The sequence below is a fragment of the Neolamprologus multifasciatus genome, chromosome 12 (genome assembly GCF_963576455.1).
Source record: "Neolamprologus multifasciatus chromosome 12, fNeoMul1.2, whole genome shotgun sequence".
NCBI classification, from domain to species: Eukaryota; Metazoa; Chordata; class Actinopteri; order Cichliformes; family Cichlidae; genus Neolamprologus; species Neolamprologus multifasciatus.
Genome location: NC_140450.1, coordinates 27,269,253 through 27,281,583, shown reverse-complemented (window position 1 = coordinate 27,281,583; position 12,331 = coordinate 27,269,253). Strand labels below are relative to the sequence as shown.

Genomic DNA, 12,331 nt, shown 5'->3' with positions numbered 1-12,331 from the left:
TAGATGCAGCCTTTGATGTGCTCAACAGCCGTAATCCTCTTGGAAAAGGTTACAAAGCTCCAATTAAGCCATCAACTAAACAGGGCTGAGACAATCTTGAAGGATGCAGAAACCTTGCTTCGTGGGTTGAAGGTCCAAAAGTATGACAAGATGGTGCCACTTCACACCACAAAAAAGAAGACTGCCATATATGGCTTCATTGCTAATGGCATAAGTGCACTAAACATTTATAATGAACTTGTTGAGAGGACCGATGCCCCATGCAGGTATCTTCTGACCTACAAACTTAGTCAGGACCACTTAGAGCTCTTCTTCTCTGCCATAAGAGCAAGAGGGGGGCACAATGACAATCCTAATGCCAGACAGTTCAGGGGAGCCTACAAACGTTTACTTGTTAGGCACCAAGTTAAAACGGGTACAGGCAATTGTTTACTTCGAGACAACACATACATTCTTGATTCAACATCTGCAGCTGTAAATGTTGCTCGCAGAATGGAAGTGCACCTTGTGCAAGTAAATGACCCTGATGATCACTCGATTCCTGACCTCCCAGATGTATGCAACCTGTCTGAATACAAGGAGGCAGTGATCAGCTACATTGCAGGTTTTGTAGTAAAGAGAAAATCACCTGCTTGCCTTGTTCACAGGCCTTGACAACTGAAGGTGCTGAAATGGCAAAAACGGGCAAGTTGGTTCGCCGACAGATGACCAAACTGATCCATTTTTATGGAGAGTAATGTGCGATACCTGATGCCTTTTAGGGCAGAATGATTTATTGACATTATTTCAGATTGTTCGAACATATATTGTATTTCAGATTAGAATTGAAATACATATAATATATACTTACTAACTAAACATATGGTCAAAGAATATAACAAATTTTGATTTAAATTACAATAAATCACTAGTTGTTCAGTCCTAGCTGTCATTATCAGTTACTGCCAGTTATTCCTCTGCTGCCCATGGTTTACAGTCCGCATAAACAGGACTGAATCATCATCAGCAGAAGAAACATGGACTCCACTGGTCTCCATTATGTTCTGTTGCTGCTGCCCATGGTTTACAGTCCGCATAAACAGGACTGAATCATCAGCAGAAGAAACAGAAAAAAATTCTCTTGCCACTGTTTGCTACTTTTGTAATTGTTGAAATGAATTTGTGACAGGTTGGAGGCACGACATGACTACGACTCACCATTCAGTGGCATATCCCTTTTATTCGCATTTGCTGTACACACACTCACAGCACAGCTTTCCAGCCAAACACATACCACCACCAACAACAAACACACAACACGCCCTAGTTCATTTATATGGAGTGGAGGAGTGATGCACTGATTGACCTCAGGTGCGCCAGCCTCCCCCACAGCCACGGCACGGATTACGCCCCACAACAGGATAGTTTTATTGCACTTTTCTATAAATAACACCACTGTTTTTTCAATTTGAAATTTCACATAGTTCCTTAGAAGTGTTATTGTTTATTTCTTTGTGGGAATTAAAACTGAGAGTACGTTTTGCTCTAATGATTTTGCATTCAGTATTTAAAATTCAAAAAGTTAACATATAATGATATTGTTAATAAATTGTTATTGTTTAAATTTTTTTTATTGTATTGCTGATGTGTATGAAGTATATGTATATCTTTACCTTGTCCTGTCTTAGTTTGTCTTGTTTGCCAAGTATGTCTTGTCCCGTGTTCCCACTCATGGCCTGCATCTTGTCGTGGTGAGTGGGCTTTCAACTAAGATGGGCTGTCATTCTGTTGTCGGATGTTGAAAAGAAAACAAAATGCTACTTTTTACTACTGAGATTAAATGTATTCATGTTTAAATACTGTGGATAATGTAATCTAAAGAAGTAGTCAGGGAGTGGTCCTTCTCACATTTCCTTCATCCAAGTTTTTGCGCTTGTCTGTCTGCCTCTGTTCTAGGTTCAGTGGACATGCAGATGAGATGCTTCTGGGACGAGATGTGAAACATCTTCAAGACACTTAAAGAAGTCCAGATGCTTTTCTTTCCAAGTTCCTTAGACTACAATGACCTGGTGGACTGAGAAACTTCACAGACACACTAATTAATCCTTGCCAAATATCAGCTTAGTAGAATTGTATAATAAAATGTGCTAAACGTCATACATACAATTTAATTATTCTCTCCTCTGTCTGTGTTTTTTTTTTTTTTTCCTTCATTAGGAGCCGTCTTCAGATTGAGACCTCAGTGGCAGTTAATGATGATGGACGTGCCATCTATCTGAAATACTGACTTTTTAAAAAAAAAAAAAAATTATATTTGTCATGCAGACTGGGGGGAGCCAGGATCAAACCACCAACCTTCCAATCAGAAGATGACCAGCTGTACTTCCTAAACTACAGCCACCCCAAACTAACAGTATAAGTCTTTCTTTAGTAATTAATAGAATAACAATGAATTTGGAAAATACAAAGGCTAATACACCACATTATGTTTCTTAAGAGAAACATGCAACCTCATGGAACAGTAATATGTCGAGGACAACAGTCACTGTCTTAATATACATATAATTGGCTTCTCTTAAAATTGTTATCCTGCTAGTGATAGAACTTACAAGCAGCTTTTACTGTTATTTCACTGTCCTAGCATAAGTGCTATGTATTTAAGTTCTAAAGTTGTTAATCGTAAACTGCAGCTTCTCTTTTATTTTATGAAAGGTTTAGATGGAATTTTCTTGCATGTTGTCTTTAACAGGATTCAATAAAACAGTGTCATGAAAAGCAATGGTGTTTCTAAACAGTCTGAAAATTTGCTGAATGTAAAATGCAATATTAAATCAAAATCATGCATGTCAGAGATGATTTAAAAATATTTATTACAAGAACATTCAGCAATAACAAATTTAGAAGAGAATGACAGCAAAAGAAAGAACAGGGGGAATAATTGTGAAATCACTGAAAAGTGTGATCGCTCCTCTGGCATTTAAAGAAAAATTAACAAATGAGTTTAAAGCCGAAAAAAAAACAAAACAAAACAGCATAAAGAATAAAATTCCTGATTCAGATTTTGCTGCCAAAATGTTAGTGGAAAGTCCAAAGCCAGCATCACACTACTGGATTTGGTCTTTCAGACACAAGGCAATATTATTTAAAAATACATCATTTCCCAAAGGGGTGAAATGAACTCCATCATGCAAAAACTGGTCAGGATTTCTATGCATTATCTGTGGATGATGTACAATACAACCACAAACCGACAGAATAAAAGTAGTCATCACACTGTTTACAAAGCGTCGAGCCTTGTCCACCTTCTTTGGATTAACACGCCTCCACTGGCATGGCTGGGTGATGGCAGAGAAAATGATTTTCATCTGCGGGAACTGGTGGTGGAGATCACGCAAGTCCTGCTTGATTGCTGCCACAAGCCTGACGCTTTTGACATTGCCAAGGTCATTTCCACCACAGTGGATCAACAGGACATCAGGTATCACTCTTCCTCGAAGGCATTGGAAGAGAAAAGGGATCAGGTTTTGCCAAACCATCCCACCCCTTCCAAACCACTGGACCTGCGCATCCAGACCTAGGTTGGTCCCGATGGTCTCCCTCGCTCGTGCTTCCCCACGGCGGATGTAGCTGTCCCCAATGATGAAGATAATAGTTTCTGTTGATTGTGAAATTAATAAACAATTTTGTATAAAATGAGTTGCTGTTTTTTTTTACATTTCTTTTTGGTAAAAGTAATATTCACTGTTTTTGAATTAACAAAGCTGTAGTGTCACTTTATAATAGATTTTTTTTATTTAAACACACTTAGATCTTTAAGAAGTTGAAATAACAAGCCATAATATTGCACTTACTCTTTGCTTGGGCAGAAGACGCTGACGTTGTCTCCATTTTTGATTCCTGGTCTAACAGCAGAATAAAAGAATTCAATATACATTTGAAAAAGCAGCTGTGTATTAATTGCCAATTGCTAGCATGTTGAGACACGATGGTCCTAACCATAAAATATACTGATAATGTAGCTATTTACCATGGTATTCACCAACAGGTATGTTGTTACTGATTTTAAAAAATTTACTTGGGGGGGGGGGGGGGGGGGGGGGGGGGGGGGGTCAAAGTATGAATTTGTTGTAATTACCTTGTTTTAACGGGTCCTTCACTTTCGGAAAAATTTGCGGAGCGCAAGCAGCGGGGAAAAGGACATGCTACGTAAAAGTTAAAGAGGGGGGTGTAACGACGTATGCCCGTGGGCGGGAGTTCCATGCCACGGCTCCACCCGTAGTTACTACTGCGCAGACTGGCTCCAAATTTGCAAGATGGCAGCCTCCACAAGCGGGGTATTTTGGCTTCATTTTTGCACAATGGTAGGAGGCGGAGTCGCGTCGTCCATCTTTTCTACAGTCATTGTTATGACACTACACTGCCCCCTGTGGTAACAATATGCATCTTTTCCCATATGTTATAGGGTCTTGGTAGTTGAATTCGGATCCCCGGGGCTAAGAAAAACTTTTCAAAGTGAAATCTGGAATATTATAGTATTTTAAATTTTAATAAGTCTTGGGAATTCTGCCAAAGGCGACAGGAGTGACTACACACAAAAACACAAAGAAGTCAAAATTCAAATAGGGGAGGTGTGTGACATATACTGCTTTACCGCTAAAGAGGATACATTATGTCAGATACTTTCTCTGTACATTAAAAAAAAACATATTAAATTTAGTCACTGATTTCCAGTCTGACTATAGTACTGTGCAAAAATGAGTCAGCCCTCATTTGTTTATATTTGGCTAGCAAGGAGCCAGACTTTTGTGTAATTCTTTAAAGCTTTTTCTTTGGACATTGGTTGGTTTTTCACTCATTTTCAGTTCAGTTCAGTAACCATTTCCAGAGGAATATGTGTTTGTTTTTCTATGTTGTTTTGTTTGCTTGGTAAGCCACTGAACTATAAAGCATTCAAGCATAAAAATGGCATCTAAATTAAGGGATGAACCTGTGTTGTGTCTACACTGGGGTGACGATATTTGAGTTCCAAAAAAGAGGACACTTGGCCCAGTCATGAAGAACTTTGATAATACTGTTTGCCTAAAGAAAACGTTAACATATTTAAACGATGCCTTCTTTGTGCAGTTAATGAATGGTGAAATAAAAAATGTCATATAGGCTTTTATAAGTCAACAAGTGCATAAAAAGAGACAGTTGGTTGCCCTAGTCTACACTTAACGGACATCTTAGCAAATAACAAATTTTAAATTGTATCTTTAAGCACTTTGTTACTCGCAGCCTGTCGCAAAAACACATCATTGTTTCCATTTCTTTAGTTTATGAAAAATGCCAAAGTTTGCACAAAAGAGAATTTTTGCACCAACTAGGTGATTTCCAATGTTCTATTAGCTGAAAACTAGGCATATCTCAGCGTGCTTTGCAGTGTGTGTCTTGTAAGTGGAGGAAAAAAAGTGGCAGGCTTAAATACCTATACAACAGAAGAACAATATTTTAAAGTCATGTCCTTAAGAAATAGGAAAAAATCCAGCATAGACCCGACACAAGAACCAAGCTTCACAAAAGCTGGACACACTGCAAGCACAGTAAAAAAGGTTTATATAGAAAAACACAGAATGAAATGCTGTCAGTCATGGATTGGCCTCCCCAGAGACCAAAGCTCAACTAAAGCTATGTGAGATCGTCTTGACAGGGAACCGAACAGAAGGGCAGCCAACATTCAAAGAAGAGCTTTGAATGTCCTTTAAGAAGCTTGGAGAACTATTCTTGAAGACTACTTAAAGAAATGGTAAGAAAGCTTTCCTTAGAGAGTCCAGACTGTGTTGAAGAATAAAGGTGATACTGACTTTCAGTCTTGTAAGAATTAAACTTTGTGTTTGCCTCGTATACTGTATTTGTATTTACATGTTGCAAATAAATTGTATTTACCATTTCCCTTCCAAAATATAAAAACAATGAGGACTGTCTTTTACATAGTACTATATGTCAGATTTATAATTCTATGCCTTTATGAAATAGGATGAAATCAGATAACACAGCTGTCCTGATATGTACGCAAAATGCAGCACAATTTGGTTCTGATTAGCTGAGAAGCAGCAGGTGGCACTTGTCAGCACATTTAACCATTTGGTGTCAGTGGTGGTACAATGTCATTATTTGCATATAGTAGCATATGTGTATCTAAAATTCACTATAACTATTACAGCGCCTAATGTAAGCGGATTTAAAATGCAGCAGAGTAACCTGTTCTCAAATAATTACATTACATGTCTTATTTGGCAGATGGCTATGACAGTCCTGGGAACACTGGAGCAGGCTCTTGGCCCCAGAGCTGTGCTAAAGAGGGCTTTGTCTGTTTCTTCACACATCCTCCAGCAATATGTTGGTCATCTGGTGTTGGAGTGAACCTTAGCTCGAATATAACCAATTTTTCAGCTAAGTGGTGAGTGAAAGTTTAAAAAATGACTTTCCTGATTTTGTTACTGGGCCACGTTTATGTCGGTAAATCCCAAAGTGCCATTTAACTTTGCTGTTTTTAACATTATGCATCAAACTCTGGAGTTCTTACTGGCTATGAAAATCCTATTCTTTTACGAACTGCGTATTTTAGTCGAGAGATTTAAGCATTTATAATTTACATTGATCAGCAGTAAAAGAAATAGCATCTTTGTCACTGTCTAGCTAATGAAAGATTAATATGACAGGCAGCGCTGACTGAATGGAAGCTGTACAAATCCAGACCTGCAGCAGAAACACTGCTGTTAAATCTGTTTTATTTGTTTAATTTAGGGCAAAGGAAGCACATTTGGTAGAGCTGTGAACAGGCTGTGTGAGAAAAGAAAACTGGGAGGGAAAGAAGATTAACATGAATAATGAAAATACAAGAGAAAAAGAAGACACATATCTATATATTGGGCTACCTCTTCCAGAAGAGGGCACTAATGGTCTACCAGTTTATGCAGACTGGTTCAAAAATTCTTTTCATCAGGAACTACCATGAGAAGGATAGAAAGACAGTAGAGGGAATGTGCCCCTTTTTTTACACTCCACCCCACCCTCCCATGTCTCAGTGTCACGATCCCGTTGAGACGAAGTCAGTAGAAAGACAATAACACCTGTCAGAGTTGATATTATTGAAAAGCTTAAATAAATTTGCTATGAATGCCTGTGTCAATACATGAGTCATTGTAAGCAAACCTCACCAACTGCATGACTGCACATTTTGTGGGATTTGATATTCAGGAAGAGCGCAAACAAACTTGTGTCGTGTCTTCTCTCTTCTGGGCTGGAGAATCCGCCATTAACTTTTGGGTTTTCTGAGCAATAGCTGAAAAATCTGTGAGGTATTGGAAAAGCTTATATTAAAAGAGCAATACAGTCAGAACAATTACCTGGAGCAAAACACACCTCCTGTCAGTGAGTATTATTGATCTGAATTCATGGTAGTTCATTTGAAAGTTTATCTATAAAGTTTGTTGTACTAACCTTAGGAAACCAACAGATCTAATTAAAACACCTTTTAAAGTGGCAAAACTTTCTTCATATGATAAATCTAAAGCTAAGTAGTCAGTTAGCGCAAATACAAAGAAAAACAAGTAAATAAAATTCTCTGCACACAACACACACGAGTCATTTGACTAAAACTGAAGCCTTGAGAGAAAGTTTAATAAGGTAGAAATTTTATTCATTTTCAAGAACATCATGTTCTCTCATCAAGTGGCATACACAGCTACATGTGCTGAGTACACATTACAGTAGAGCAACTGGTGTCTTCGCAGCCAGTTTCTAACTAGTTTGTGAGATATTATGATGTAAACGACACCAATCCAGAAAATTACAGGCATAACTGGTCCATATGCTTGGGATGCCTCACTAGAAAAATATAACTAAAAAGATAACTAACCTTCAATTTCTTTTTCAAAATAGCCAAAATAGTCAAAGAATCCAAGATACCTGTGGAGTTAGTCCATTTTCGAGACTCACTAGTCCGTGGGTCACAAGAGTTGTAGTTTCCTTGTTAGGCCATTAAGCAGACACTAAGCACATGTTGCTTCAGATGTTTTCCAGGAATAAAATTCTAAGAATTTCCTGCAGTTCTTTTAGCTTTACTAAAAGGGTTTGTTTTTTTCTGACAGAGCTTCCTTTTTATTGCGACGAAATGATTCCTTCTCCCCAGCTTTAAAAACAGCTCTTACCTTTTCCATGTTGGGTACTGAACTTAAATGCTTGCATTAGGCTGGATTTATTCAGCCGGAGCACATTCAGTGTTGTTATAGTGTTCCTCAAATCTTTATGGCACGCTGACTATATTTAAAAGCCTTACATAACAGCAAGTGATTAAAATGTAGCAATACTAGACAGAGATTCAATTGGGGTGGAATCAACATGGCGTGGCTTTATTAACAAAAAATCCTGGAACTCAGACAGATTACATTACACTATTTCATTAGAATCTGGTTTATGTCACTAAACTGGTATGCAAATGTAATTTATAGAAGAATCTTGATGATCAGATAACTGTTCGTTTCATTTCATTGTATAAACCCTTATCAGAAGGATGGGATGCTGGTGATTGCAGCTGTGTTTCTTCAGTCTGCTGTGAGAGTGGTATTAAGGTTTCACAGTAAACAATCTTCCCAGAATGTCAAACTATACCACCAAAATCTTTATTTAACCTCATGAAAGAAAGCCATTAATCGACAGCCCGCCGTCAGTATTATAGACAAGCTCGGCAGCATGCAAAGCTAATCTGATGAAAAACTTGATATTAGCTCGCAAATACTATCAGACAAAAGATCTCTTTAATGTTACATACAGCTATGCTCTGAGCCGTTCGTTGCCTTTATGTAGAAATTCTATGGCAGAAGCTATACTGAGATGCTTTGAGTATAAAGTTAGTTTTATGCTATCTCTCGTGGCTGAAAAACATCTTTTAAATCACAACAACACAGAGCAGGATGTTACTTTGGCTGTCATTCTTTCCCCCTCTTCATTAATGCAAGTCATTTCTGATGACATGTCATCTATAACAGAGCCACTGCACTGTATTCCATTTTCACCTTCCTCCATTTTCCTCAGGATGCTAAAAAGAAAGTCACCAAGACTGCCGTGCCCCACGGGCAATCTGGTGCTAGCTTTGAACATGGCCTTAATTAACATATTGAACTGCTCTGTTTTCAAAAGGTCATATCGTGTCTGCTCTTCACCATTCAAGGATTTTGCATAACATATTCTCACATGAAGTTGCTCGTTGTCTCTGTTTGTTTTTTTTTTGATGGCATGCTGTGGCTTTTCCTCCTTGTGAGAACCTGTGTAACCTCGAGCCTTGGCAGGCTTTCATGCCATAACACCTTTAAATCGCTTTGCTATCAAAACAAGCCGCTGCTTTTGTGCAATTGGTAAGCGTGTGGAATAGATTAGCAAGCTAAACTTATTGTGCCGTATGTGAGAAATGACAGACCTCTGTGTACACTGACCCTGACTCAGCTTCCTGCTGCTTACTCAGTGTCTCTAAATGGATTAAGTTGTCAGTTGGACAGCCCATCTGAGATTTTTAATATCCAGCCTGAGGTATATCAAGCAACCGTCTGCCAAATGGCATCAGAGGGATTTACTTCGATTTTATTGCAAGTTTTTCTCTCTCCCTTTTCTCATCTAAGACGTGGTCATGCCCTCTATGATTTCTTGAGGGTGTTTGACTTGTACATTAATAACACACTGAGGAGACTGAATAAAAATATATTCCACGAACACTCAGTGAATATTAGGTTTTATCACTTCTACTTATAGCATATGGGAAATCTCAGAAATTAAAACCATTGGTGTATCTATTACTTTCTTTCCTCATTTTTACACCTTTGCAGATTTCCTTTAGATTGTGTCATTTCCACACAAAAAAAATCTGATATGAATGAAAGAAAAAATATGGGAGAAACTTGATGGTTTAATGGATCTGGGAAGAGACACAAAACTTACCTGAATCTTACTGACCTACAGTGAGAGGGCACTCGGCTCACTGGACCGTAAGTGACACCCAGCTCTCCATGTATGCAATAACCACCTATTTCAGCCTCTTTGCAGGGATTTACTTTCTTTGAATGGACCTTGAGCGCTTCCTTGACTTCCTTTGTCCGTGGTACTAAAGTACTGTCCATAGTGCTGAAATATAGGCTTGAAAGGCAGAGTGAAGTCTGCAGCAGTGCATTTGGTCCTGTTTCATCACGTCAGGTATCCACAGGGAGAGACATGTCAGTTATTTGTGTGTGTTTGTGGATTTCCTTCTCCGGAAAATGTGTTTGGTTTTCTGAGCCTGTTTTGTTTGTCCTCGTTTGTGTATCTGTGTGTGTTTGTGTGTATGTGTGTGTGTGTGTGTGGGGGTGCTTTCATACCACGAAAATATCTTGTAACAGTTGCCACTGTTCGTGACTGAGCTATAAACTTAGATGGCTGACTGAAATCTACTGAAAGTTCAGACATTTTTAAGCAGGAAAAAAAACTAATTGCTTTGCATTGACCAGTTAGTTGTGACTTGATTTTTTTTTCAGACCTTTCAAATCAAGATAAAACATCCACACCTCGTTAAACCCTATTTGATCAGGACAGCGGGGTTTTGAGTATTGACTTTTGAAGCATAAATATATAAACCTATTTACAGCTGGGATGTTCTCATTTTTACAGGGATTCTGCTGTGGTTTACTTAGAAGACTCAGTTGGATGAGCTGGAGAAAAGTTCAAAAAACGATTTCAGTGAAGATCTGCATGATTACACAACAGGTAAGTATTTGCAGTTAGTTCATGTATTTGGTTTAGGGAATGTTAAATTCAAAAATTCCAATAAAGGGAAGTCAAGATTTCTTCAAATCCACCTTCCTGTATGTTTGAATGCGACTTCCACAGGCTTGAGCACAAGTGAGCTTTCTTTAGCAAGCTGACACACTGAGAGGGAATTTGCATCAAATGAGGACAGAGGAGGTAAGTAGGCAGGTAAGGTTAGCAGACGTGCTGCAAACCATTTATGAGCTAAGAGGCTTGTGCAATACTACTGCACTGTGTAGTTCAACAGTCTAGCAATGAGTGGAGAGGAGAGCGAGGTTTAAATACTGCAGGTGAATGACAAATGAGACACAGGTGTGGCAGCAGGCATCCTGGACAGTGACGCCCACTTCTGGGAGCGCAGTCAACCACACTCATGATAGAGAGAGGAAAATAGAACAAGTAGAGGAGAGAAACAGAGATGGTGGATTCACCATGTCATTTTTTTGTCACTGGTGTTTGCTAAATCTTTATAAATTCTATTAGTTTCTCACAGTTACCTTGAAAGAACAAAAAAGTGATTTTTGGCTGCTCCTTTATTCACATGGGGTTGCCACAGCGGGTAGCTCTGCATGTCTGATTTGGCAGATTTTTACACAGGGTGACACCCCAAAGGGATTTGTGTCTCCTCCTAGCATCGAACTGGGGATGTTTCACTTGTTAGGCAAACGTGTAAACCACAGCATATGCAATTTGGCACCGATTATACTGGAAAAATGACAGTTGATGAGGTTTTTCCTGTTTTCAATGCAATACTATAAACTCTGATTGACAAAAATATAACAGAAGGAATATGAACTGCAAATACTGTCTTTTCACATAGCATAAAATATACTAATTAAAGTTCAGTAAGTGCAAAACAAAAATAAATGAAAAGAAAATCTCACCCAGAGACACACTCCGGGGCCTGATCAACCATGGCAGGGCCTCCTTGGTTGAGGGTGTCTAGTGATAATGGCCGAAACACCCGATGAATCCAAGGTCAACTACTGACAATGTGTCCCAAATTTTAATATGATAATCTAGATCAGATCTCTAATCGCTAAACCTGACCAAGGAAGGAAAAAAAATGGCGCATTAGCTTGGGGAAAAGACCAAAAGTCTGGGCTGCCTTTCCTCATTACAGCCATCCCTCAAGACTTTCTAAATTTGAAGCAATGGTCTAAGGAGCTTGGAAAGAAAAGCGTCTGGACTTCTTTAAGTAGCTCAAAGACGTTTCACCTCTCATCCGAGGACGTTTCTTCAGTTCTAGGGTTTTCTTGGATAAGTGGTGAAACGCCTTCAAGCTACTTAAAGAAGTCCAGACACTTTTCTTTCCAGGCTCCTTAGAATACGATGACCTGGATGACTGAGAACCTTCACAGACATTTGAAGCAATGCATTATCAGGGATTGTAACATCTAGTTCTTTTACTGAATCACGTAGTTAGTTTATAACAAAGGTAGAACAGACACAACAAAGGTAAACAAGACCAAGAGGGTATTAATGATAAACATGAGCATATTATGGTAAATCATAATACATCAGGCAGGGTAAATAAATA

The 12,331-nt window shown here is 38.7% G+C and overlaps 1 protein-coding gene across 2 annotated transcripts; it reads right to left on the bottom strand.

Annotated features, from left to right (window-relative positions):
• Positions 1 to 2,284: 2,284 nt before the first annotated feature.
• LOC146507169 (uncharacterized) lies at positions 2,285 to 11,176 on the bottom strand. 2 transcript variants are annotated; one of them, XM_085180618.1, is made up of 3 exons: positions 4,115 to 11,176; positions 3,831 to 3,881; positions 2,285 to 3,634 (listed from the first exon to the last, which is right to left on the bottom strand). In XM_085180618.1, the coding sequence occupies exons 2-3, from the start codon at positions 3,865 to 3,867 to the stop codon at positions 3,084 to 3,086; spliced, it is 588 nt and encodes a 195-aa protein (XP_085036744.1). In that variant the 5' UTR covers positions 3,868 to 3,881; positions 4,115 to 11,176; the 3' UTR covers positions 2,285 to 3,083. The 2 variants fall into 2 exon arrangements, with proteins under 2 accessions (XP_085036744.1, XP_085036743.1); XM_085180617.1 differs by lacking the exon at positions 4,115 to 11,176 and having other exon boundaries at positions 3,831 to 4,055.
• Between the last annotated feature and the right edge of the window lie 1,155 nt (positions 11,177 to 12,331).

Excerpts from the sequence above, each read along its gene's own strand:
- LOC146507169 (XM_085180617.1), bottom strand. The coding sequence starts at position 3,978 with ATGGTTAGGACCATCGTGTCTCAACATGCTAGCAATTGGCAATTAATA. Across the intron at positions 3,635-3,830 it reads GTCTTCTGCCCAAGCAAAGA|AAACTATTATCTTCATCATT; the intron begins GTAAGTGCAATA and ends CACAATCAACAG.